This window comes from Mugil cephalus, chromosome 18 (assembly GCF_022458985.1).
Source record: "Mugil cephalus isolate CIBA_MC_2020 chromosome 18, CIBA_Mcephalus_1.1, whole genome shotgun sequence".
NCBI lineage: Eukaryota > Metazoa > Chordata > Actinopteri > Mugiliformes > Mugilidae > Mugil > Mugil cephalus.
The window spans coordinates 10,325,768-10,352,655 of NC_061787.1; the positions used below are offsets into that span (position 1 = coordinate 10,325,768).

The window sequence follows — 26,888 nt, forward strand, 5'->3', positions numbered from 1 at the left end:
TAATACCTACCAACACAACAAATCACCATCAGCATGAGCGAGCCACAGACACAGCTCTTTAATGTCAGACAAACACAAATGTAAATACAAAAGAACAACACTGTGGGTTCCCTTTTATTCTTAAAATTTTATGTACAAGTGTGACTGATTTATTTTTTTTTTAATGTACATTCAATATAGAAAGTTTATATACGTAATATTACATTGAACATTTCACAAATTGCACTAGTCTTTCACATAGATTCGTAATCAGGATCAACGTCATTTGTCAAGTCAGCAGAAGCTCATTTCCTGTGGTTATTATTCACTTATAAATATTCTAGTGCTTTTTGCATTCTGGGGGGAGAATTACTTTAAAAATGTGAGGCAGGACACGGTAGCCTTGGAGGAGAGAGCAGAACGAAGTGTGAGGAAATCGGAGGAGGAAGGCAGAACATTTGTAGAGCAGATCATTAGACCTCAGCGAGAGAGACAAAAGGTCATCAACAGTCTTAAAGTGACACTTTTCTTCTGGAGAAACAGGGCAGGGAATTCATTGATCGCGTTAACAGTTTCCTTTTCCACAGGGCTGTCTATTAAATAGACCAGTTAAATGACGTGTTTATGTAAGAGCTGGATAGGTCCTGTGCACAGATGTGCAGTGAAGCCAATCTGGATATGACAAATAGGAATACAGGAGTAGAGTCAATTTACCAATAACCAGCCTCAGTCTTCCCATATATGTGTCATGAAAAAAAAAAAAAAAAAAATCTAGAGTAAAAAATATATTCATACAAAAAGTAAACTTTATCTGTCATCATTGGAAGAAACAAGAAACATCACAGAAACAAAACAAATGTGGTCATCGGTTAAAACAAAGCGCTTGTGAAGACTTGAGTGACATTTGTAAAAGAGGGAAAGGAGAGTGATACTGTTGTAGAGATTTTGGTGACAGTCAATCGTGGCCAGCTCTCCCCCCGGCCTTTAGTTTGTTTGTTGTTTTTTTTTTTGTTTTTGTTTTTTCTATCCCATCGTGGGGAGCCGGACAGTACAGTCTTTCTCTGTGCAGCGGCCGTGAAGCTGCGAGGCAGTCTGGGTGCCTGAGCCGTGACTGTTAGTGTGTGTGTGTGTGTGTGTGTCCTTCAGCCTTGGTCTCCGTTGTCGTTATCCACGGGGGGTGGGACGCTGGACATCACCGTGGTGCCAGTTCCTGCTGTAAGGTAACCTGCTACTCCTGGACCTACAGGTGAGAGGAAGGCAGGTGAGACACAGGCCTGATGTATGAGAATAGCTGAAGCGCTAATGGTGAGCTACAAAGACGTACTGAACTACAGTGTGCATGGGGAGGGGGGATTCAGTTACTGCAACACTGCTCTGCAACATTCTGATTTTAGAGGTTTTAGAGAGATTTGTTTCAAATTAGGGATGTCAATTGATTATTTTTTATTTTACCAATCCAAATGTACCTAATAAAGCTATTTTTCCATTCGTTAATATTCTTATAAGCATGGAAGTGGGCAAACAGGCTGGCATTATGCAGATAGTGTTAATGCAACAAGCAATGGCAAACAGAATCCAGAAGAGTATTAGGGCCACTCATGAGAAAAAAAAATGCATTAATCTAAATTTTGAGATAAAAGTTAAAATTTCCATAAAAAAGTCGAAATACATTATTATACAGAAGACCTTCAAACCGGCAGTACTGTATGCATACGGTACAGCTGATACTCTGTGGATGAGTATAGGACTTAAGGAATAATATATATATAACAGTATCCACACCACTGTTGACACGCAAAAGTTCAATATATCAGCAATAGAACTGAAAAAATAATCACAATCGAATTTTTAATTCTTAATAATAATTCTTAATTAAACCCCAATACTCTTCTGTGGAGTACCATACAGATACGGTACAGCTGGTTACGCAGGTCTACTTTATGACAATGTATTCGACTTTTCTCTCAAACTGCATGATAAAAAAATAAATTTAAAAATCTACCTCCTCTATTTTTTCCTCATGAGTGGCCCTAATACTCTTCCGCACCATAGTAACCTATTAAAGTACTGCATGCTCAAAACGGAGCATCTAAGTGTCAGGCCTGATCTGCCTTTAGAGAGGGGGAGGACTTTCTCTATCAGCACCAAGTGGTGATGTTCTTCAGTGGTAACTCAGTTCACATTGACTTTTAAGGTGAATAACTTTAGTCTTGTGCTTTGAAGTTGAACCGGTTCTTCAAAAACCTTTTTCTTTGCACAGTTCTGCTCAAGAAGCTGCATTAATGCACATTACTGCAGCACTTAGTGATTTCTCAATCTACAGGTCGGGCAGAGGGTCAAATCACACAATGTGCATGCTTTAAACATGCACATTTATATATTTCGAATGAATATAATTCTGCAAATGCAATAATACTTTTAATTACTCCTCTAATGTACTTGTTTGCTACCCTAAAGACTTTATTATTCATGGTTGACTTCTTTTCTGTCTTTCCAAAACCACAATGTCACAAAGCTTTGGTGAATGGGTGTGAAAATGGCAGCATGTTATTTTCAGCAGTGTGAGATGAGGAGATGGGAATGGAAATGGATGGAAACAAAGATGGAGGCAAAGAGGGAAGGAGCCAGGTCAAAGTCTACCTGCATCAGAGCAAGAGAGAGGTGGGCTGTGAGGGCCTAGCTCGGGGAGTCTAGAGCCCACCTCGCAGTGGGCTGCTGGCGGCCAGGAGAGAAGGAGTGGATACCCCTGAGGAGGCAACGCGGAGGACAAAGAGGAAGGGAAAGGGCAGAGCCAGGAAGTTAAAGGACACGGACAGAGAAAAAGGGTTGCTGGTTGCTTAAGCACAGGTTAGAAGTCTGCCACAAGGTGTTTTTAGGGTAAAGCAAAGCATTAAAACTCAGCAAGAGCTCAAGAGAAAGGCGCTGAAAATATACTTTTAAAGAAACCACAGAGTATATTTCAGCTGTTAAATGGTAGTTTGAATACATGCAAATAGTTCACCTGTCAGGTAGCCTGCAGTCTGAGACTCTGAGATGAAAAGATCATGCTTCTGGTCTTTGAAGGCACTCCACACTGAGGACCTCGCAAGGATTTCATTCACCTGAAAAGCAGTTCAATTTTGCCTGATTAATTACCCCATCGGCAAAATGAGCAGCAGCTTTAATTACTTTGTTAATAATCCCACCTGCTCTCCATACTGAAGACTGCGAGTCATGGACTTAAGAGCTTTTACTATCTGGGCCTTAGTGGCCGAGGGGTTTTCTAGCGTCTCCAGGCCGATGCCTTCCAGTAATTTCAGGAGGTACGGAACGAGCTCCACTCGCAGGGCCTGTTATGCAAATAAGAGATAAAAAGGTTTACGAAGGCCGCGTCAAACTAAGAGAGAGAAAACGGAAACAGCGACGGCGTTAGTTTTACCTGCGCGACTAGTTCCGTCTGCTCCTTCTGGAACATGCGGTTCAGGGCTTCACAAGCCAGTCCGGCCATGTCTGCACGGACTTTCATCCCGGTCATCAGGGGGCCGATCGTCTCCAGAGAAGACATGGAACGCACGCACAGCTACACCAAACAACAGCTTTAGTTATTACGCTGAATCAGGACGCAAAGAAATTCACACAATGTTTTCAAGTGTTCTCTGTGATCTAGCGCCGAGCGATGAGTAAACTACACATTTTTACCTCGTTGTCCGACAAGACATGGATGAGGCGAATGGAGCTCTTGGGCACAGCATTGTTCTTGTGGTTGAGTGCTGCCAGGATGCGAGGGAGGTGACCCAGAGGGGGAACCTGGTCGGCCAGCTGGGTCTGGGTGCTGAAGAGGCAAACTGCGGCCGTGGTGACCGTCTCCAGGGCCTCACCCTGCGGGAAAGAGGTAATGAGTAAGAGAATCCAGCGCTTTTTATTCCAGTGTTGTGGCACATTCATCATGTCAGGAAGCTCACGTTGGGGTTGTTCTTCTCCAGCAGCTCGGTCAGGGTTTCCAAAAGAGACACCAGGAACTCTCTGGGCTTGCGCAGCACCCAGCCAGGCTGAGCAATGAAGATGCGCAAGAAGACTCCGCCCACTTCCAGCTCGCCCTGTGCTGCTCCGTAAGCCACCGTGAAGTCTTCAGGCAACTGGACACACGCAGAAAAAGTTAATGTTCCCACTGAGCAATGCTCAACACATTTATACCAAATCAACAAAACTTACTCTCCAGTTGACGTCAGGATTATCCTTCTGCTGTTTAAAGTGCCTGGGAAAGATTTAGAAGTATATAAGTACATGATGTTAACATGATGTTGGACAGTTAAGGATATTACATCAGAGCTTCGGTCACGTACTCGAGCATCATCTCCCGGACGGTTGTGGACACTTTCTCCCTTGAGTTGTCATTCCAGATGAGCTCAGGGTTTTCGTGCGTTCCTTCAAATATGTGAACAGCCGCCTCAGCGTTGTCTCGCATTGCGTCCATGAACACACCCGGAAGGAATCGTATCAGCGTCAGGCGCACCTGGCACAGAGCAAAGAGGGAAAAATAAAACGGGACAATGCAAATAGGAGAATTATTTGTTCTTCAAACGTTTTCATTAATGTCACTCCAGACAGACCTTTGGCCCAACCAGCTTGTCTGACGTCATCTTGGAGAAGAGCTCCGCGGTCTGTGTGCGGACCTGGGGGTGCGTGCAATTGCAGAATAGGTCCAGCAGATAGATGAGCGCACCTGTGGGACACATCGATTTAACGTGAGCATCCGTACACTGAAAGTTCACAAAGAACATGGACACGGAACGATTAAACCGCACAAACCTTTGGCCATGGCCTCTTTCACTATCTTCGTGTTGGAAGTCAGCGCATGGAGGGTTTCCAGCACGATTTGCCTGCCTAAAGAATGCATAAAAATATTTAGAGAATAAGCAAATAGAAATGAAGAAATACAAACAGTATGACAGTGAGTTTATTTTTTTGTCTTAAAGTGTCTTCTTACTGGAGGGAAGTGAGTGCAGCAACAGCAGAAGGTTGGACAACACCAGAGAGTCTGCGATGTTGCTCACACATTCTTGGTTTGATGTCACTGTGTTGACAACCTGCAGAGGAAATGAATAAGATCACAACCCAAGGACACTGGAATCGACACTAATCATGTATCAGGACGGACAGCCGTTGATCTCTACCTCCAAAACCAGCTGCTGCACTCGGCCAGCTCCATGAACACGCAGCAAAGAGAAGAGCAGCTTGAAGTGACCGATGCACTCCGACTCGGAACCTGCACAGAGACCCGCTTAGAAAAGAAGCGACAAAATCGAGACTTTCCGCTCGTGTCTCGCGCGTCGTATCTCACCAGGGTTGTTCTTGATGACGTTGCGCAGAGCCTCTAAAGCCATTTCAGCGAAGCGAAGCCGCTCTGCATGCTGCTGGGACTCCACCTTGTTACTCTGACTCATGGCCAGCAGAGTGTGGAGGTACTGAGCTTGGGAGCCGACATAGTCCAGCAGACTGGCAGCAAAGGCTTTGGGGAACTGGACACAGACGCAGTGAAACACATTAGGAAACGTTCCAGTCGGTATAGATTTTAATAACTCTGGACGGCTATGGTGAATGTCTACACAGATCTGTCTACTTCCTGGTAGTCTGATGACCAATTACAGTATAACTAAAAAGCAATGAAAGGGTTACTGCTTTGCTGCTTCACTCACTTCCAGTGGAAAAGATGGTTGTTCATTGTAGACTCGGACAAAAATCTCCCCAACTATGAGCTCTTTGCTGTGATCGCTGAACAAAAACTCTGCGCCGAAGCTTTTGTCGTTCTCTCCCTGTGAAGAAACCACAGAAAACGTTGACATGAGTAAAACGATGCACCTTCAGTTAGTCAGCTTGACGTCTTAAAGGATCGATCCTGTGAATGTGATCACAGTCTGAAAGGGACTCGTTCCTAACTCACCCTCTTGATGTTTCCTTCTTGTTGACTCTCTAGGAACTCCATCAGCTCTGCTCTGGTTCCATTGTTCCAGATCAAGTAAGGATTCTCTGAGTTACTATTCAGCAGCTTCAAGACCTAAACGCACAAGGTGGAATATAGGATTTAGTGGAAAGTTATTCTTCCTGATGCTATGTGACGTACTGATACAACCTGTTCAACTGACCTCTGGAGGAGTTCCTGTTCCTAGCTTCCTTGAGATGTAGGGTGTCAGCATGGCGGCTAAGCTCTTGCGTATAGTAGGGTTTTCTGGAGGTGTGCCTTCTACGCCGTTGGTCTCTGGAACAGGGTTGTTGCCATCTGTTGTGTGCGGTTTTTGCGTGTAGCCTCCCAGGCGGCTGAGAGCCACCAGGCTGAGCTTAGCCAAGCTGTTAGCGACCTCCTGCTGGTTTGTGTCCTGGTTAGCCTGCACCCCGCTCTCCTCCAGGGTGTAGTCGTAGTTGAAGAGGTGGACCAGCAGGTGCCACAGCACGCCGGCGTGGTAAAGATGAGTCTGCAGGAAGTAATCCACTGCGAAGGAGCTGACGCACTGAACCGCCAAGGCTGCAGTCTTTGCGAGACCCTGTGAGGAAACGAGAGAATGAATCAATTAAACTACTAAATACCATTTTTGTCAAATTAAAAGCCAACACTCAAGGTGTTAGATATAATATCTTAATATTATTATAGGGTATGCACGTGACGTCACAGCAAGGGAAGTCTCCGTGGTTACGGCCACTGAGATATACAAGTTTGTGGATGTTGTTGTTGTGGCGTAGTTATGGCCGACAGCAGCTATTTCAGTTCCGTAATATTTGCGATCACTCCTCGTTGTCCTTTTAAGGTGCGTCCGGATTGTATGGCTAACGTTAATATCAGTAAAGCTCTTAGCGTTAGCATCTTTTCTATCACCACATTTAACTGAAATGAACTAAAAACTAACTGAAACTGAGGCTAATCCACTTTTCCAAATCCGTATTAGTTTGTTTGGATCATTGTCAAGTCCAACTGTCCTTAATTTGATCTGATAATCCACATTTTATCCCGGGCTTGCTGTATTTGCTGCTACATTTCACCATGTTATTGCCACTCAGGGGGTCACAGCATTATCATGGAATATGTTAAAAAACAAACAGAGAACTGAGAAGGCGACGGAAGAGTCTTACCTTCCCGTAGTACAGGATGTGACAGAGGTCCCGGATGATGTTGGGCAGTTCGATGATCTTTTCCCTGCATTCTTCAAACTGCGCTGCCACACTGTAGCACTTACAGATGTGCCCGCACACCTGCAACATCGTTAAACGTGTTAAAGCGCTCATCTCTAGACAGAGATGTTACCACAGGTGAAGGAGTGTTTTTTTTTTTTTTTTTACCTGTACAGCCATGTCTTCGGGCTTACTGGATGCAGTTAACACAGCGACACACCGAGACAGAGCCTCCAGCAATACCTGAAAAAAAACAAGGAGTAATATTTCACCTGCTGTAATGGTTAATTTGAACTGTGGTGATAATTCACAGCTGTGTAAAATGTTCAAACCTCGATGCCGTTCTCGCGACGCAGCTCTTCCGCATTAAGAGCCGAGCAGTTTACAGTGTGGAAGGCCAGTTCAGCAGCAGCGGGGAGGAGAGGGGAGGTTTTGGAGAACAGCTGATCATCCTCCGTCTCCATAGTGATTGTTTTGATGAGCATGGGGTAACCGGCGTATTTGTAAGGCTCCAGCTCTGTGAACGCGGTCAAAACAACCGTGGGATAAATACAAGGAAGACGTCTCCAAGATAAAACTTGAAATATATTTTTAGTTTCCCGCCTCACACACCTTGTTTGTGTCTGTTGAACAGGATGCTCTGGGTTTTGAGGATGAGGATGATGTTTTCTGGGTCAGGCCCGTCCAGGATTCGGGCCGACTTGGTGCAGAGGAACTCGTAGGCTTTGTTAACTTTCTCAAACATGTCCTGGAAGACACAAATAGTTGAAGCTGAAATCGAATCCACGGTTCTTCTAAGCCTAAACATAAACAAACAATTCGTCATTATAATAATACAGGTGATAATACTGTACTTACTCGGCCTTCTGGGTTTTTGTCAGGATGGTACTTCTGCGCCAGTCTGAAGTAGGCCTTCCTGATTTTACTCTCTTCGTGCCTGAAGATGAAAATTAGCATTTACAGTAAATATTCTAAGCTTAAATACATTTATAAACCATAATCACTGAAATTCACTGAAAACATCTCTTCCACTCACTGTCCCTGTCCTTTGGGGAGGTTGAGAACTTCATAGGCGTCATCCACAGACATCGAGGGAGGCTTTTTCTCCACCTCCCTCTTCCAGGCTTCAAGAGTGTCTTTTAGAAGTTTCACCTGCAGGAACAAAGGTAGCAGCGGGTCACGATACTGTAAGAATAAACAAGCAAGAGTAGCAAACAGCTTCGATAAATAGTTAAAAGAAAACCAAACGCACAGCATCTCGAATGGGCCAGTTGGGGAAGCGGACAGTGTCACACAGATGTCTGAGGTAGTAGATGTTGCAGAAGAGCTCGTTGTCCAGCTGAGGGAAGCTGATCACAGGGATGGGGCAGTACTGGTACAGGGCCCGCGTGTTGCTCTGCAGCCTGGGGCTGAAGTCAGCTACGTGGGCTGCTATCTTCTCTATCATCATCCGCCTGAAATAAGAAGGTTTAAAAACAAAAAGCGGGGTTCATTTCTGCACTTTTAAACACCTCTACGCAACCCTTTATGGTCTCCACTTCTAACCTCATCTCACTGCTCCAAATGGCCTCAGGTGTGTCAAACTCCCCAAGGAAAATCTCAGAAAAGCGCTCGGCCTCGTAGTTCTCCAGGTAACACACCATGGCTTCGGGCAACACTGGTCCCAACACGCTGCGCTGCACTATGTCCTGACCCTTAGACTGTGCAGAAAGAACGACGGGTCAATGTCACTTTCATAGGATAAAATATGCTGCAATGTGTACGATAAATACGCATATTACAAATAAATGTTCACCTCCTCTGATTTGAAGGCTTGTTTCAGGTGAGTGTATTTGAGGAATCTGAAGAAAAAGAAAAGAAAGTGTCAATGGAAATAAGATCGAAACAAACTCATGTTATTCGCTCAGTTATATAAACTAAAATTCTATGTTCTATAGTCTATGTCTGCTGTTTGTGATGTAATCTCACCTTGCAACAGGAAGCACGTTGGAGCCTGTGTACATCATGATGAAGAAGAAGACTCCTGTCAAATAGAGGCGCTGCAGGTTGGGGTTGTCTTGCATCACCAAGTATAAAACATTGGCAACCTTCTCCACCAGAATGGGGTCAAAGGTTAACAGCAGCTGGAAAGGGCGAGGAAAAAAGAAAGAGGAGTCAATCAAAACGACAGCACGTCACATAGCATTAAAGATCAGAGATATCAGAGACAAACTGTACATTTACCTGGACAATATGAGGGAGACAGGCGTTATCAGTGATCATCCTCTTGATCTTGGGTAAAGGACGGATAATGGCATTATCCTGATCCCTGAGTAGAAAGCAAAACAATAAGTTTTATTATAGTTGCGGCAAAAGTTAAAACAAAAAAAACAGTGAAACAGTCATGGTGAATCTCACCTGCTGGGGTAGTAGGAGCACATGGTGATGAGCATGTTGAGGATCAGCGTGGCCAGGTCCGACTCGTTCATCACCGCCTGCCCTGTGGCCAGGAGGCACCACTTCAGTTGAGGAATGGCCTGCAGGGGGCGCCAACCGTCCATGCCCTGAGCCCAGCAGCGTGTCTTTGCAGTCAGGACGCCTGTGTTCCAAAACTCCTGCATCTGGACGAGATAAGACAAAAATGTAATGTAACAAAGGAAGCTACGGCTGCTGGAAAACCAAGCAATAGCAACTACGATCTAGATCAGGGGTGTCAAACTGATTTTAGTCTGGGGGACACAGAGACAGCCCAATCTGATCTATATAAGTAACAACCACTCCAGACTTTCCATTTATTTTAATGCAAAGATTAACAAGTAAATAAGGAGAACATTGACATTTAATAAATTATCCTTTAAAAAAAAGAAATTTCCCAAGAAAAATAGTGCAGTCAGGTTAACTGTTGTTTAGACTTGGGTTTCTGCGTTGTGTTGTGTCCACTTCTCTGACTAAAACAGTTGACAAATTAGGAATAGCAGTGATTTTCGTTGAAGGAGAGCAGTCCTCTATGTAATTTTCATACTTGGTAAATTCATGCTGCGGGCCAGATCAGACCCTCTAGTGGGCCGCTTTTAGCCCATGGGCCATATGTTTGACGCCTGTGATCTAGATCTGATCAAAGGGGAAATTGTATATTTATTTGGTAAGATTTGATAAGATGATGTTCTGCATGCTATTTGTCTCCACTTTCAAACTGATATTACAACGAGAGAAAAAAAAAAAAAAAAAGATGATTACATACCTCCTCAAAACTGAAAGGTCCTCTTCTTTCCTTGTCTGCGTTACCAAAGTACCACTCCTTCTCGCTCTCCCTCTTCATGTCTGGTGCCGCCTCCAGCACGTTGCTCTGTGGAAATAAAAGAAGCTCGTGTTGGACCATCTGTTTTGAGTCTGGGCAAATCTCACCTCCGGCTCATTAGTAACCACAACATCCATCCAATCTATAGAGAATAATTTCCTTAAAAGCTGTAGCCACGTTTGTACCTGTAGAGGCACAGTAGCTCTGCTGGTATGAAGATGGGCCAAAGTGAGAAGGTCCACGAGGATGCGAACTCCATTTGAATCCATGACTTCCTTCACATTTTTCTAAAGAGGAAAAAGAAAAATGTTTGAGTTCATGTTGTCATGCACCATTGCTTTTTATTTATATATATATTTATAGCTTACCCTGTTGAGAATGAGCTTGTTGAGGAAGAGGATGAGTCTGTCTCTCTCCAGCTTGTCTGTACACTGTAACCACGCAAGTGTTTTTTTTAGGATTAATTAGACACAAAAACAATATGCTAATGAGTTGCCGCAGCTGTGCTAAGTGACAAATTACGTGCGCTTACCCGGTCCAGCATGCCCACGATGTATTTTGTGTCTGTGAAGGGTCCGATCTCCTCGTAGCACTTCCCGTAGACTATCGCCAGCGCCTGCAGGCACAGGCACTTCATCGTAACTTTGGGTGTGAGCAAAAAGCGATGGTAGAGCTCGTTGAAGAACTCGTATCTGAGAGAAGAGAGGAGGAGAATCGTGAGTCACCTTTCATGCATTTGGCATTAACGTCATTAGTCTGGCGGTTAAACTGTAATCTTACGATCTCTTGATGGCACTCGATTCTGCGTTTTCATCCTCCTCCAACAGCAGGCGCAAGTAATAATCGCCGATCTTTATCTCGTCTGAAAGGCACTCGTATTTCACCTGCAAGGGACGCGACACAGAGCTCAAAGACGGCACGTTTGTGAATCCCGCGGCTTTTCGCTAAAACCGGGCACGAACCTCAAACTCCTGGTGGTTCCAGGAGATGACGGTGGCGCTGCCGAGCTCGCGGTCCACACTGAAGGCGCGCATCTCGCCCTCCAGGGCGTCCCGCAGCTCCTCCCTCGTTTTCAGGTTCCAGATGAGGTTGGATCTCGCGTGGTCCAGCTGGAACCTTAGGAAGAAGGAAAGCAGGATTTAAAATGGCATCTTCAAGTATCATCGAGTCTTGTGATTCAAGGTTGAATTTCTACCTGTAGTAGAAAAGCTCCCAATTTGATTCAATCTTTATTCTTTGTCTTCTCTTTCTCAGGATGACAGGCTTTTGGTTTGGATTCTGGATCCAGAAAAAAAAAAAACACAAATATGAGGAAATGCTTTAAGTCACTCATTGTTCACACCGTCATTCGACAGTTGTCCTTTTTCAGTTCACGGCACAAAGAAAGTTGTGAAGTTAAAATGGTTTCAGACAGACGAGAACACTGGAGGTGAAATGAATGCCTCAATGAATCGGTGGATAACAAGTGTGACACGACAAACGTTTTTAAGGATGGAGAAAGTCAGACGTTAAAACAATGAGATGAACACTCAAAAACATGATACCAACATTGAAAAAAAACATACAAAAACCAAGACAGGATCCCAAAATTAGGCGAGTTCTGTAATTCTGTTAGACGCAGCGTTTTGGAACGGTTACTCTTTGTTAAGTTACTCTTTATTCATGTTTTCCAGCTGTTTTTATTAAAAGATACTTTTAACTATGAGGACGATGCTACTCCAGGATTACTCTGTTACATAATGTCGCATTACACATGTTTTATTTCGGTGCCATAAAGCAATTCTGTGGATTTCCTGCATCATCAAAAATGGAGTGTAACACAGGCTGCTCGACAAAGGACTTTCTGTTTATGGTATATGCAGCATAATCGTGGTCATTATTTATTGGTGACGAAACTCTACAAAGCTACAAACGTTCAGTTCAGACTTTGTTCCTCCTTGAATGTGCCCTCTGTTGTAAGCAGGACACGAAGAGCCATTTTTTTTAAGGCCCACAGGCATCCTCTCTCTGTGGATGCTAATGGGTTATTCCTTTGATTAATGAAAAAAAAAAAACAAAAAAAACAACAACAAAAAAAAAAACACCCCCAAGGACGAAAACAGAGGACAGAAAATGGTTCGGTGAAGAGACAGAATATGGTAAGAACAGTATGGATCCCGTTGGTCAGTCCTACTCACCAGGTTATTTCTGTCCTGCTGCATTGTTTGACAGCAGAGAAACCAGACAAGACAAGGGGAGGGTGGGGTGGAGACAGACAGAGACGTTATTGTTCCTCAGATCAAACAGAGACCAATTTCAGCAAAAGGGTCAAAGGTCGCTAAACTACAAATACACAAAAGGACTACAACGACCAATGAATCTATTTGGATTACTGTGGTACACTAAGATGCATTAATCATTTAGATGTGGAGCATCGTGACAAATAAAAACGGAAAAGAGATGTGATTTGATTTGTGAAGATTTAAAGATGCAAGCCAATCAAAATGCTTCGTTCATCAGAACAATTGTGAATCATTAAAAAGTGAAAGTGTGGCAAGAGTGACAGAAGAAAGAGTGGATTATTGATTTATTAGTGTGGATCAAGTTTGAGAAACATCGAAGAGCAGGTAGTAGTGACCCAGAGGCACCAGCAACCTCTGCACACCCACACATTTATTTATTTATTTTGTTCACAAGTGCAACCCACGCATGGACAGACTGAATCGCCAAGCATTGAACTGAGGTTTTCCTTAAAAAAAAAAACAAACAAAAAACTTTCAACGTCTTTTCTTCATCTCTTCACTTTTAAGCCGTCTGAACTTCCCTGAAATAAACTATTACAGATACTCCAATGATAGCAAACCTTAAACAGAAAACATTGATTAAAAAAAAAACACACGCGTTAAAAAGGCACTTGAGGCATGTATCAAAGAATAATCAAACGTGATTGCATCGTCGCGCACAATACGTCAGCAGAGCAGTGCCAGGCAGCACCAGAGCTGATGCTGCTTCCCATGCAAAATAAAAGCAGCAGCTGAAAAGATAGTCATTCAGTCATTCAGCCATTCAGCCTCGGGAGCCTGCGATACTCTTCAGCAACAGCAGGAGGAGCAACAGTTTACGCAGGCTGAGCAGACAAAGTCAGCAGCAGCAACGGCAGCAGTGGATCGTTTTATAAATAATAGGTAAATTAGACCCTCAATAAAGTAAAGAAATCCTCACCTCCTTCTGGGCTATGCCCATCTTGTCTCTCCAGTGCATCAGCACCACGTCAGCTTTCTCCTTGGCGAACTTCTCCACCTCTTTGGCCGCTTTGCCTGCTATCCGCTGCCACTCAGGCACCTTGTTTCGATTTAGCTGATCCTGTGGGATTTAAAAAAAAAAAAAAGGTTAAATACCTCATTTATTTTATTCTAATCTCCAAAATGTACAGATGCGATTTTGTTCAGATACCGTGGCGATTTTCAAGTTGTCTCGGATGTGCATTCTGTCCACATCTTTCTCTGGAACAGGGTCCGGACTGTCAAGGTACGCCAGCAAGCCCGTTGGCTACAAGAGGAACAAAGCGTACAGACTTAAAGAAGCTACCTCGGCTGCCAGACACAAAAAACAGGGGCTTACATCATCGCTACACTAACAGCTTTTGGCATTAACGTTGGACCGGCATCGAGTATACGTTCCAACGTCTGGGCTGTGATTTGGATTCTTACCAATATCCTCTTCAGGAGGTTCATGGCAACAGGATTCTCTGCAGTCCACAGTCCCACCAGGTGTCGACTCAGTTGCCTGATAAAATGAGTTTATTAAGTGAAGCTGAACCACTGTAACATGAAATAAATGTTTCTGATGTGATTAGTGTTGTGTGTGTTTGTTGAGGCTGGACCTGTTGGTGAGCATCCGCTGGTCTGCACTGATGGTGAACAAAGACGTGTGCAGATGCCTCGGCAGAGCCCCTTCACTCAAAGCCAGCTCCTGCATCTTAGTGGCTATTTCTTTGTCTCCCTCCTAAATTTAAATAAAGCCGGATTAATTAGCATCCTAAATCAGTAGCAGTATGAGATAATCAGGTGAGTGTATTGTAAGTAATTCAACATTTTAGATCAGGGGTGTTCAACATTTTTCAGGCCAAGGAGCCCAAACTAGTTGGGATGCTTTGCACCTATATGTGTTCTATATTAAACTCGGCCTAGTGCTATTTATAAATTTACATTATTATTATCATTTTGCATTATTAAGCTAATCAAATAATACATAGGTTCAAATTTTAAACATGTGCAATAGCAGGGTGGCTGTGGAACTGCCGTAAACATACATGCCTTTACCTTTAAACAGAGTTACATGTGGTTTGATTCACCAACACATTTGGCCTCAGTTGGCTGATGAGAGTGAACTGATAAGAACCAGTCAGAGTCAGCGTGATATGCAGCCTCGTGATTGGCTCAGCAGCGATAGGGTGCGGGGCCTACTGTGTACAGGAGGCTTAGATTGACAGGTCTCAGCTAGTGTGGAGCTCTGTGTGAAACGGTTTGCTGTTGAGACAGCTCCTGTATCGCTGAATGAGAGAAGTGCTGACTGAAAGACAACCTCGATTTATCCCTTTACTAAAAATGTTGGATTTGTGTTAATGTGCATTTGAACAAATTTAAAAATTTGGGGGAAAATTAAGAAATATATGAAAAACATCTCATCAACCAAAGATTTTGCGACCCCTGTATAAAACCCATGTTTTATATCACTTAACCTGCAGACAGACTCACCTCAATAATGGCTTTCATGACCAGACCTGCTCCCTTCACTATTGCCATGGAGGGATGCTAGAGGAAAGGACGAGCACAAGATTCAGTACACATGTATCTGCTGCATAAATAAAACCCTTTTGCTATCATAATTGTATTTCTCTACTTCTCGGGTCTGTCTGACCTGGAATAGTTTGAACAGGGTTCGACCGTTGGAAGCAGCCATCTCCAGCAGCATGTCGAACTGCTGCCCCTCTGTTGTTTCACTGTAGGGGGCGCAGAGGGCAAACGTTAAGAAGTCCAACAAGGAGCTGATGACCAAAGCTCCCGTTCCCTGGTCCTGTAAAAAACAAAAAAAACACAATAAGACAAATAACATTAAAAAAAGAACGCGACACCACACATCTATGAATATGCCTGAGCCCAGACTGCACGCAGCATGCCGACAATAAAAAGTCATTTACCACATTAGTGATGAACTTTTCAAGAAGGTTTTCCAGGAACTTCTTGGAGGACAGCAGTGAGGCCTTGTTCAGCTGCTCCTGCCTCAGGTCGTAATCATCGTGCATCGGCTGGAGTGAAAGAAAAAAAAGATCTCAAGAAAACTGCAGCAAAGACACGAGTAAATTAAGTTGTATATAATCCAAGTGTGTATCTATATTTAGGCGATACTTACACACATAAGGGCACAGAGCATGTCTATAGCAGCATGTGTCACGCTATTGTTGTTCCTTTTTAAAGCTTTTACCGTCTTTACTCCCAACTTTTCCCTGAACCTAGAACACAGAAACAAATAGGAAGATTTAGGAAGTCCTGAAACTGTTCAGAGAGAGAGTTGAGGATCATTAACAGGAATACAACAAAATGCAAAGCAGTTAAAGGAGGTCTGGGGTTGGATACACAAAAGAATTCATTGCTTCAGAAGTGGCTTGTTGTTTCTTTGGCTTATCAGCTATCTAAACAGAAATGACGAAGAGTTCATTTAAAGGTATCAGTGTGTCGTGGCGGTGCGAGGGAAACACCAAGCAACACTGGCAATGAATCTTTCAGGAAAACCAAATTTGTCTCATTTGCTTCACGGGGAACAAAGAATATACAGTAAATACAGTTCCTCTCATACATCTCAGTGACCCTGAAAGACTCGTGGATATGGTGGATACATGGAAACGTAAAGAGCGGGATGACCAAACGCAGATGAGGGGAGAAATGAACGAACAAAAAACGAGAGGGCGAGACGGTGACAGAGAAAGGTCAAGACAAATTCGGGGAGGCAGCTCGACTGAACTGAGTGAAGTGACATAACCTTGCTTCTGAAGTGCCTGTCTTAAAGGCTGAGATGAAAGCGGAACAGAGATAAAAGAGGAGAACGCAGATGGACGGCTAAGAAAGACTCTGGGAAAGATCAAGTAGGCTCGAAAATAAAGACAGACAAAGAGCAGACTGAGATGTATGGATTCATATTTACGTTGCATCTGTGAGTCCAGACCCTTGACCAGACCTTGGAACGACAGAGCATGCTTGTTACCAGCAGCTCGGCAAAAGTACACTTTGAAAGAAATAAAAGCAGGACGCTAACGGGGACGCGTGCGTGACGGTCTTACTTGGGCAGCTGAGTGAAAGCCTGGAAGCCGGCCTTGGAGGCCACCAGGCGTCGGATGGCCTGAAAATGGCTTTCCAGCTCAGCGTTCTGAGCCGGAAGCTCGGCGTCCTGGGTTAAAAGAGCCAGGACGGCGTTGTTGATGAGCTTCTCTTTGTTCTCAGAGAAAAGACCCTGAAGAGAAAACAGACGGGAGAGAAATGAACGCGGATCCTCCTCCGGAAGCCGACTACCCGGAAATCACACGGAGCGAACAACACTCACATCTTGGGTTACTGCATGCAGCACGCCGCTGTAAGATATGTTGGCGTTGAATCTGAACACCGCATCTGCAAAGTTTCCATCTGAGCAAAGGAGGGAGAGACGAAACGGTTGAATTAGAAGAGAATATTGGCTAAAAGACATGAGCTGGGATATGGTCTCTCAGGGCTGGTTCTTCAGATGAGCTACAAAATTAAACGGGTTCGAAGACTTTATACGCCACAACGGTGGAGGCAGAGTGAAAGTTGGCCGCCACAGAGAGAGAAAGGAGATATTTAACAATGGTGAGCACTGAACATTTCTGACAGCGTCACAATCAGCAAGACGATCACTGTGATATCTTGTCATGATGAAAACGGTCAGAAATGCATAAGTAACACTGTCAGTTTTAGAAAATTTATCGAGAGTGCCTGAGAGTTTGGTGGGTTACGGGGGTTTTCCAAAGCTTTTGCTCCACCCGGCATGCCACCTGTGGTGTTAAAAGCTTGAGGAACCCCAGTTTGTACCTGATGTATTACAAACAAAACCTTCTGACATTTATACATTAGAGATACAAACTGGAGCAACCCACACCGGTTAAAAACGAATGTTAACATGCTAACACATGTACAGCTGCCATGCTAACAATCAAATGCAATAATATCTTTAAATTACACATTTTAGCTGTGCACATTGCATTAACACGCAAAGCTATAGTCTACTAAAGCTAAAAGACATAACATGAAATCCAATTCCAGTTCATAATTGTGGTGAGATGAAAGGCTGTGACTCACTAGGAGGCGCCGCCAGGAATTTGAGATGCAAACTCTCCACCTCCTCGTCCACGGGCATGCTCAGCAAGCCCCACCTCTGCCCTCGCTGCGTGGGGGCCATCTTGACACATACGTCCCTGTTACCCGACGCACGGACTCCATCGAGCAGGCTGGCTAACAGGGAGTCCCTACGGACACAGACACACTCGTCGCTAAAGATCGGTGGCAAGAGGCACCGGAGGCTCCGAGTTCAGGCTACGCAGCAAAGACACATCCGCGAAAGCAACATGCTCATCTTTGACACTGTGCAGAAAAAATTAGCGTGTCGTGTCTGTGTACCTTTCTGTGGAGGAGAACTTTCTGATCTGACCTCTGATGAATTCCACTGTAAACACCTGAGGGTTGTCGACATCACAGATGAGAGCAAATACCTGAAGGGAGACGACACAAGAGTTTGTGAATGACACAAAGAGGCGGTGGGAGGAGACTGTTTACTCATATCACACAGACTCGAGCGCTTGCATCCAGTGGTGTGGACAGGCGGTTATATTAACACTCATTCTCACAGGAGAACAGATAGACAGGACGTGGCTCTGGGTGAGTGAATGCTTCGGACGTTTCTTTTAAATGATACCACTTTGAATAAAGACTCACCTCTCCAAAGGGTTTGATCGTGACTATGTTGTACGAAGCCGGGTCTCTCTCCACTAAACACGTTTCCGTCAAGGCCAGAATTCGTTTAACGGGCTCCTAGAAGAGAACGAGCAAACGTCACAAGTTAGATGATAATGCAAAACTGATATAACACAGTGAACCTGCAGAAACTGACTGATTGAATGTTACTTTTTACAATGTTAACTCAGCAGAGCAATGACTTTAAACCTCGGAAACGTTAAACCCTTATAGTATAGATACCCTTATAATATATAGTTATGGTATAACAGATAAAACAAGTTATATTAGGTCTAACGACATCAATATAAAAACAGCACAAACAAACATAATATTATTAGGACATGATGTATTCAAGAACTGGACGAAGAAGGAGAAGGAAACGTATGATCAACGGAACAACCACTGAATAATTTTGTGCATCCTAGTAAATTTACTAAATATTTATCTACACAACAACTCATCCTCTCTCTTTCCGCAAATGTCAATCTAAATTGCCAATTATCAATTAAATCCTTAAAAACTAAAATTCATAATTTCACCGCGTGAAGTGAGATCTTTTGACCTGCTAACTACCAACATATCGCACTAAAATGAGCAAAGAAAGGCGGAGCGTTCTGACCGGGTGTCGAGGGGTGATCTTCTGCACTACGAACTCGGCCAGAGAAGTGATGCTCTCGTCCGAGCTGTATTTCCCCAACCTGTCGGTCACGAAATCCTCATAGGTCAAAGACTCCTTCCTCAGCCGCAGCATGATGCCGATGAAGTTCCCGGCATGCTCTATGGCGCTCCGGATGATTTCGTCTCGATTTTCTGAGGCGAACAGATGCTGAAAGAGAGAGAAGCAAACGGCGGGTAAAATTTAAGGGATCCTAATTTTGTCAAGTCAATATGAAAACTCTATGAGTACGCACCAGCCGGCTGAAGCCGCCGTAAAGGATGCAGAACCCTCCCTGGTAGTCAGAGAGCTCGACGAAGCCCTCTACATTTCGATAGTCGTACGAGCACACTACTCGATTCGTGTGGGGGTCGATCTGGTCGATGCCGCCCGGCGTCACCTCTAAACATACGGCCTTGCGTGTGTCACTCCAGTGATGCTTGTAGCAGTTGTACCGCTGCGAATAGTGGAGCACACGTGGTGAGATATTCAGTACAACTACTGGAAAAAATACCTTATAACTTAACATATGTGATTACTTACCCTTCCAGTTATCTTCCCCTCTGAAAACTCTGTTCTGAATCTCTGTAAATAAGGAAATATGAGGAGACAAAGTAAGACCAGAGCTCTGATCAAGATTTTAAAGCTAAAAATGCTTCTTTTAGGAGTGATGACATCACTTCTTCGCACCAACAAACTCTCTGCTGATTCACGTTTGTGCTAAACACTTACAGTAAATCGAGTGATTTGCAAGCACTGCATTCCTAAACGCCGCACTGTAGCTTAAGTGACATGTTTTTAAGAACAAAATCTGCAGCCGTGAGACAACTAGAAAGCACGGAAAAAGGCCACATCAAACTCCACATCTGAGATCATTTTTTAAGAAATGTGTGCGCGACGTCTGGTTAGTCATCATGAGCGATGACGCTGCAGCGGCGCAGCTGCGAGCGTTTCTCCTCACCAGCGCTTCCGTGAGCAGCTCTGTCCGGTGCTCTGTGGAGAACTTGAGCGTTTCCGACTTCTTGCCGCTGCCTTTGCGGAACGTGAGGTTGAACTCCGTCCCCTGACCTTTCCCGACCGGGCCGATGCCGCAGATGTCTCCATAAGGCCACTGGCAACAGAGAGACACACAAATGGACACTTTGTTGCAGTCACATGTGGCCTGCATTTTAAGCCACTCTAATTACCCTTTATAAGCATGTAATGAATGTTTACAGCCGTTTAACCAACACTTAAAACACTCTTATTGCAGATGACAACAATATTACAATTATAGTGTTTACACAGAGCTACTAAATGGTAAATGAAGGCTTTAATGTAAGTGAGGTTTCACATCTAATGGGTATTGATCATGATATATCTCATGTTGTCATCAGTGTTGGGCCCATGGAGCCGAGAACAGCACAACCCACAAGTTCCTCCGAGGCACTGATTCAACAACATCTGAGAGGTTCCTCTACGACGCGCCGCGCGCACACACTGACCTGATTCGTTACTTCTAGCGTGGTGGGATTGTAAGTGGTAATGCCGTGCGTCCCCACTGAGAAGACTCGCTTGTACCTGGAACACAGAGATGGGATGAGTCAGAGGCGCGGCCTACCCATCGACAACCGAACAAGCAGCACCCACACAGGCAATCGCACATCATCAGCGGTGAAAGTGCAAAACACAGCGAAGATACGCGTAAGATAGAAAAGGTCGCTACATATGTTTGAACAGAGGGAAGGATGATGTGAGAGAACAAGGTCCGTTCGCAAGCCTCTCGTATCCCTCTTTGAGCTATTGATGAATCGAAGAGCGGCGATATCACTCGGACTCTGTTCCCACGTGACATCACCTGCATTATCGTTTGAAATGCCGTTGTCCGGGAAGTTCTGCGAGCGACACAGGATGATGGCAAAACTCTTGCTGCTATTCAGGACAGAGACATGATATCACGCTGAAGAGGCACAGCTGTCATTTCTGTGGATGTTCACCCAGTATTTGTTCCTAAAGAATGTGTGGCGTTAAACTGAAAGGTCCCAACTCACTGTGTGTTAGCAGTTCTGTGAATGAGTCAGTGTTTTGACGCTGGAATTCATCTACACAATTCGTTGTAACAGTTGTGACAGCGGGGATTCTACACATAGGAGGAAGGAAGTGTGAAATTCTGTTGTGTCAATGTTTCTGGCATGTGCAGGAGGAAACGAGCTCGTACAGTCAGGCCTGAATTTGCATTTCAGGTTTGTACTCATTTTGTCACAAGGCGGTCCATGTTACTTCACTCTCCTGTCAGTGGTCATAATGTTATGCCTGATTTGTGCATGTAGACTATGTTCTGCCCCTTTTGATGCCTCCGCTCTGATTATGCAGACAGTTCCTTTCCACTTGCACATGCTCATAGGGAAGTTACCACTTTTATAGAGGTAGTCCTTCAGAGAAGCTGAGTAAAATAAAACCAATAAGTCACTTTAGTGCGTTTGTACTTGTGTGTGAATTACATGACTATAACACAAACAGACAGGACAGTCAGCAGCCTGAGGCAAGGGGGCGATCTCCTCCCTTTACCACAATTATACCAATGTTATGTCCCTTTCATGTGCCTCCCCCATTAGAACAACTGTGTAAATGCGCCGTCTATCTTCGTTTCTTCTCCACAGTGTCTTTATTTCAGGTCCTGGTCTCAGCGTGCCGCTCTACGCTGACCTTGGTGCTAAGAGGCTGGCTTAACTTAGATGTCAGCAGAAACGTAGTTAATTATTCATGCTTTGTCAGCTGACTTTTTTTTTTCTTTTTTTTTTTTTGCAACTCTATTTTAAAACACAGACAATAGCCAATTCTTTCCAACCAGTCTGTGTGTGTGTTTAAGGCGAAAATGACAACTTCATACACATCCATACATACACACATTCAGTAATATTTAATGAAGTATGGATTTGAGCTTAATAGAAACACGATCATGAATAGTCTTTAAATGACTGGTACAAACAACAGATTCCTGGACCGACTGAATCACACCAGTTGGAGGATAAGATAAGAAGAAATGACTCACTAACAAATGTGATGCAGTGATGAGTAAGTGTGGCTGGAGCAGAGCCAATACACCTGCCTAAGATGTTGGGATGAGTTTCCATTCAAATGACTCTATATGAGTAAATTAGTTCTCTAAGACACAGGTCTTCAACAGGGGGTCTGCACAGGTAGTGCAGGGGGTCGCAAAATCTTTGGTTGATTAGACATGTTTTATATATATGTTTTTTAAATTTACACCCACAAATTGAATTTTATTTAAATACATGTTAATATGAACCCAGAACATCTTAGTAAAGGGGTAAAAGGAGGCAGAAGACGTCATCTTTCAGTCAGCACTTCACTTATTAGTGATACAGGAGCTGCCTCAACAGCAAACTGTTTCACACAGAGCACCACACCTGACCTGTCAATCTAAGCCTCCTATACACAATAGGCCCCGCCCCTATCGCTGCTGAGCCAATCAAAAGGCTGCATATTACACGCTGACTCTGTCAGGTTCCCCGCAATTGGCCGAGAGCCTGTTCAGTCCCCAGGTGAAATCCTAGATGCACGCTGCAATATTAGCAGAAGAGAAGCTAACAGTGCAGCTAGCTCCGAGCCAAAATGGCTTCACCATCCCTACAACATTTAGCTACGTTTACAGTTAAAACTTGAATCTGTCAGTTATTTTCTTTACAGACATCTTAATCAGACAAGTTTATGTAAGTTGTGTTAACTGCAGTTGCACAGCCACCCTACTATTGCACATATTTGAAATAAAAAATGAAGATTTGAACCAGTGTATTATTTGAATGGCTTAATATTGAATGCAAAATGATAATAATGATGCATATTTAGAGAGTAGAAGGTCCCCACTTAATGTCTCATCAGTTTGCCGTCCTTGGTCCTTGGCCTGAAAAACATTGAAGCGTCTGCTCTAGGATATTAATTAACATATCTAGTGCTTTTCACTCTTTTAGTAGTGGACTGGGGTCAGCAGGGACACTGGTTTACAGCTATTAGCAGCTGTTATGTTCTGTTGTCTTTCTATCAGAACCAGCATTAATCTTTTCAGCAGAAGCTGCAGCTATTCATGGGTTGGATTGGACCACACGGCCTTCACCGCCCCCCATATGCATCAGTGAGCCTTGGTTGCCCATGACCCCGGTCGCCGGTTCACCGCTTTGGAGATACTCTCTTGCCGCCGGATATATCCCACCCACTGACAGGTGCCACGATAACGAGATAATCAGTGTTATTTAGTTAGTATTACTCGACCAATCAGTCTTAATGTCATGGCTGTTCGGAGTATATGACACCGCTGACTGGTTTACAACTCAGATTTACATTCAGAAAAAAAAGAGTAAACATGTACTCAAATAAAATAAAAAATAGCTTCAAGCAACGCAACTGCTCAGTATTTTAAACAGTGGAGGGATCTTTTAACTCAACCATAAAGGAAATATATCAGAAGAAAACATGAGATTGTAAAAGAAAACAGGTGAAGTTTAAATCACACATATAGTGAGTGATATGACAGGCCACTCTTGATCTGACCATACTGTACAGCACACTCCTTCCTCCACTTCTTTAGTTTCATAATTGAACAAATTTGGCAACTTCCTGTATCTGACCAAACTCTCTCCATAACCGCTTCTTTGAGTCGTTCAGCAAAAAATAAGCTCCGTTTCTCACAAGGAAGACTGAGCTAGGATTTGTGTGACAACACAGAAATCTCCAGAAACACAAAACACCGGATTACATGAGATGTGGTTGGTGTAATGTAAATTCCAGATCCATTATACTGTGAAGGAACCCATTGAAAGACTGAGAAATGAAACACATAAATCACACGGGGTACAAAAGGTAGCTACGACACATCCTGTTTCAAAAATAACAATAAAGAACTTGGGAAGAATACTCGTGGCAGCTAGGCTTTCCTATTGTTTGAGCAGCGACGCAGAGACGTCATTCAAAGAAGATTCAAAGGAGATTATGGTTTGCATCCTCGCGCACTAAAAACGAGCAATAATGAAGAAAAGAAACCTTGGAATGTGACAGACGGACCCAAGAGAATCCATTTGTGTAAAAAGATGTCTTCGGAAAGGCCATTCACTGGAAGGACACACACAAATGAATCTAATATCCTCTACAACTAAAGTCACAAGACTTGAATTAAACGTGGTCATGAGTTCAGAGAGGTGGAAAAAACTGCAACATTAAAGCAAATTCACAACAGTAATCCTGCTGAACCGTGTCTGTGACAAGATCTGAACGCAACTCTCAGACATTCAGATTTTCGCAAATTTCTTTATGTCACCACACAATCTGAAACACTTGACGTGTAAAGGAAACCAGACAGAAAATAGCGGAAACTACAAAGCAGCATTGTTTTTTTTATATCCTGTAGACTCCCTCTAAAAAAAAGATGACAGATATGCTGCCTGACTGCTGACTAATCTGTCATAATACAGTTCAGCATGTAAAATAAACTGCCACAGATTTGTATGAGCTATTCTGCCAAAACTGAACGTCAACTTTAAATAAAAGTAGACATTTGAAATAAATATCCAGAATAAAATGCCCTTTGGCAAGTTTAATCCTTGGAAATGTTGGACATGTAATGTACTGCTGATTCAATGTCAAACAGATTTACAATTCACATCACAAAAAAAAATAAATAAATCACAGATGATCAAAGACATTTGAGTATTCTGTGGCTTCCTGGTTAATGGGAAGGCTTTCTCAGCGTGGCGAACTAAGTAAACCGATTAGTAAAAATACACAATCTACGACCCACTGAAGAGAAAAATCTACTTCCGTGTGTGGTTTGTGTGAAGCAAGATGAAAATAGAAAACCATAGAACACCGTCTCTTTCCGCAGACCTATCAAAGCTTTGCATGAAAGACCGATCAAACTTTATATGATTCTGCTCATGTCAATCTCTGGTCGGCAGCATTCGTTCACTTATGAGACTGTAGTTACACATGATTAGAGAAACCACAGAAATGCATTACACAAGCCCCAAGCAATGTTTCGTTTTCATTTCTCCCCGCTCACTTTCATTACCACAGCGGCCCAAATCGTTCTTCTCGACTTTCTGACTCTTTTTCTCTACAATACAAATCATAAAAATTACCTTCGAATGCTGATTGCAGTAGTTTAAGCTCTCGTAACTAACAGGAACACCTATTTCACCAAACCTTTTATACTAATGTTCACATTTGGGTAGTATATGATGCATCTCAGAGGCGGATGTTGACATGTGTGGGCTAATTCATATAATCCACCGATGGTGCTTTAAACTCCATTCCCGTGTTGCCTGACGCACATCAACACTCGTTTCTGCCGGACACTTCAGCGAGCACTACTCGAATGAACCTCTGATGATGGATAATGGTCTGCAAGCCCTGCTTAGGTTACCCAAGTCAGCTGCAGGGCTTAATGGCACAAAGACATTTAGAAAGCAAGTATTGGTAATGTGATCCCACTAGCTCACTGCTCACACTGGAGCTTGTCTGTTGTGTTGGCTCTGAAGGCCAGCGAGTGTCTCCATAAGGCAGCTTCTAGTTTTAGAGCTTAAGTGGATTGAGTGTATAATTTATGCACTGACAGAATTCATATACTGTTTAACATGTGGTAAGATTTGATGTGTATATGATAAAGGGCCACTCTGACATATGCTTATATCATTGGTATCATTAGCTTATATCATAGTGTGTTATGCTGCCTTCAAATGGGATGTAGTTACATATGGTAAGTTCATTTACAGCATTTATCTATTTAAATGTATGGAGGTTTCTTTGTTTTATATATTTATATATACACACACACATATATTGAAATATAAATCCTATATAAATATAAATCTTTACATTATGCCTTTATATTTATGCCTATAGTTCATCATACTGTGTACATATGTATAAATTCATTCACTCCACTTGTTCTTTTCTGCACTATTCAACTCAGGGTTGCATCAGCCACTTTATGTATATTGTATATTGTTATGCGCTGTTACGTTTCCTTTAGTCTACTTTGCATATACAGGATATACTTTTTTATATTTTATATATTCTCAGCGTTTGCACATTTTGCTTACATTTTTTTGTTTAACTGCTGCACCGTAGGCCTTTGAGGAAAGCAATTTCAATCCTGTGTTGTGTTGCACATGTCAGAATTGACAATAAAGTTGACTTGAAAGTTGACTTAATTTACATTTAGGTTAACTGGTTATTACTTTTCTTGCCATTAGCCTCAGTGACTAATTATACTATTTCAATGCTAAGAATCTTGTGTACACAAATTCTCATTACATAACCATATCCATTTGAAGGCAGCACACCAAGACACTTCGTTCCCATCCTGAATGAATCTAGAAAATAACCAGTTAGATATGAAAGTGAATACAGACACAAAACTATTCTGTAGAAGCCATTTTAGTTAAGATGTAGTACGGTGACGTTATTTGGTTGTGAAAAAAATAGGGGGTACCAAAAGTATGGAGACTTTCATGAAGAAGAGGAATCCTATCTGTACCTTTAGGTAAAAGTCTCTTTCATACTCGACTCTCCAGAAAACAAATGAATGTCAGTGCATAGACATCCTTTTGTTGAAGACCAGTTCCATCCTGTGTTCACTGCTAGTATCTGTTTCTTTCGGTTACATTTCGTAAGACAGCGCAGCGTTACTAAACACGTCGATCACGTAGGCTAACTGCTGACTGGGGAAGGCTGACAGTCGTCTCCTATCCACGTCTAAGATAAGGATGTCAACATAATAGAAGCACAGAGTCAGGATTTTACAAGATGATTAAGAGGAAAGTTTTTTGCCAGTGTTTTCTGT

General features: G+C 43.2%; 1 protein-coding gene across 4 annotated transcripts in view; it reads right to left on the reverse strand.

The window, feature by feature from the left end:
• Positions 1-43: 43 nt before the first annotated feature.
• LOC124995695 (dnaJ homolog subfamily C member 13) overlaps positions 44-26,888 on the reverse strand; it is a 29,622-nt gene continuing 2,777 nt past the window's right edge. Inside the window, exons 3-58 of one of the 4 annotated variants that reach the window (XR_007110749.1) lie at positions 20,536-20,611; positions 20,013-20,162; positions 19,595-19,636; positions 19,308-19,508; positions 19,016-19,222; positions 18,376-18,471; positions 18,061-18,152; positions 17,743-17,909; positions 16,973-17,052; positions 16,713-16,882; positions 16,577-16,609; positions 15,788-15,887; positions 15,576-15,683; positions 15,296-15,451; positions 15,133-15,189; positions 14,259-14,380; positions 14,086-14,161; positions 13,829-13,924; positions 13,598-13,738; positions 12,574-12,591; positions 11,592-11,674; positions 11,359-11,512; positions 11,177-11,280; positions 10,929-11,088; positions 10,765-10,827; positions 10,582-10,683; positions 10,340-10,444; positions 9,517-9,719; positions 9,343-9,427; positions 9,088-9,242; positions 8,915-8,960; positions 8,665-8,819; positions 8,372-8,573; positions 8,156-8,271; positions 7,978-8,056; positions 7,732-7,867; positions 7,452-7,636; positions 7,288-7,362; positions 7,081-7,200; positions 6,102-6,497; positions 5,900-6,013; positions 5,655-5,771; positions 5,300-5,477; positions 5,133-5,224; positions 4,946-5,045; positions 4,768-4,842; positions 4,569-4,681; positions 4,302-4,471; positions 4,171-4,213; positions 3,921-4,094; positions 3,658-3,837; positions 3,398-3,538; positions 3,165-3,308; positions 2,981-3,080; positions 2,620-2,725; positions 44-1,219 (exon numbers count right to left, since the gene is read on the reverse strand). Coding sequence is in view for 3 of the 4 variants with exons in the window: in XM_047568304.1 (XP_047424260.1) it covers positions 1,122-1,219; positions 2,981-3,080; positions 3,165-3,308; positions 3,398-3,538; positions 3,658-3,837; positions 3,921-4,094; positions 4,171-4,213; positions 4,302-4,471; positions 4,569-4,681; positions 4,768-4,842; positions 4,946-5,045; positions 5,133-5,224; positions 5,300-5,477; positions 5,655-5,771; positions 5,900-6,013; positions 6,102-6,497; positions 7,081-7,200; positions 7,288-7,362; positions 7,452-7,636; positions 7,732-7,867; positions 7,978-8,056; positions 8,156-8,271; positions 8,372-8,573; positions 8,665-8,819; positions 8,915-8,960; positions 9,088-9,242; positions 9,343-9,427; positions 9,517-9,719; positions 10,340-10,444; positions 10,582-10,683; positions 10,765-10,827; positions 10,929-11,088; positions 11,177-11,280; positions 11,359-11,512; positions 11,592-11,674; positions 12,574-12,591; positions 13,598-13,738; positions 13,829-13,924; positions 14,086-14,161; positions 14,259-14,380; positions 15,133-15,189; positions 15,296-15,451; positions 15,576-15,683; positions 15,788-15,887; positions 16,577-16,609; positions 16,713-16,882; positions 16,973-17,052; positions 17,743-17,909; positions 18,061-18,152; positions 18,376-18,471; positions 19,016-19,222; positions 19,308-19,508; positions 19,595-19,636; positions 20,013-20,162; positions 20,536-20,611 (6,751 nt within the window). In the remaining variant the exon portion in view is untranslated. The remainder of the gene's footprint in view (positions 1,220-2,619; positions 2,726-2,980; positions 3,081-3,164; positions 3,309-3,397; positions 3,539-3,657; positions 3,838-3,920; positions 4,095-4,170; positions 4,214-4,301; positions 4,472-4,568; positions 4,682-4,767; positions 4,843-4,945; positions 5,046-5,132; positions 5,225-5,299; positions 5,478-5,654; positions 5,772-5,899; positions 6,014-6,101; positions 6,498-7,080; positions 7,201-7,287; positions 7,363-7,451; positions 7,637-7,731; positions 7,868-7,977; positions 8,057-8,155; positions 8,272-8,371; positions 8,574-8,664; positions 8,820-8,914; positions 8,961-9,087; positions 9,243-9,342; positions 9,428-9,516; positions 9,720-10,339; positions 10,445-10,581; positions 10,684-10,764; positions 10,828-10,928; positions 11,089-11,176; positions 11,281-11,358; positions 11,513-11,591; positions 11,675-12,573; positions 12,592-13,597; positions 13,739-13,828; positions 13,925-14,085; positions 14,162-14,258; positions 14,381-15,132; positions 15,190-15,295; positions 15,452-15,575; positions 15,684-15,787; positions 15,888-16,576; positions 16,610-16,712; positions 16,883-16,972; positions 17,053-17,742; positions 17,910-18,060; positions 18,153-18,375; positions 18,472-19,015; positions 19,223-19,307; positions 19,509-19,594; positions 19,637-20,012; positions 20,163-20,535; positions 20,612-26,888) is intronic. The other 3 variants (XM_047568304.1, XM_047568306.1, XM_047568305.1) reach the window with 3 other exon arrangements.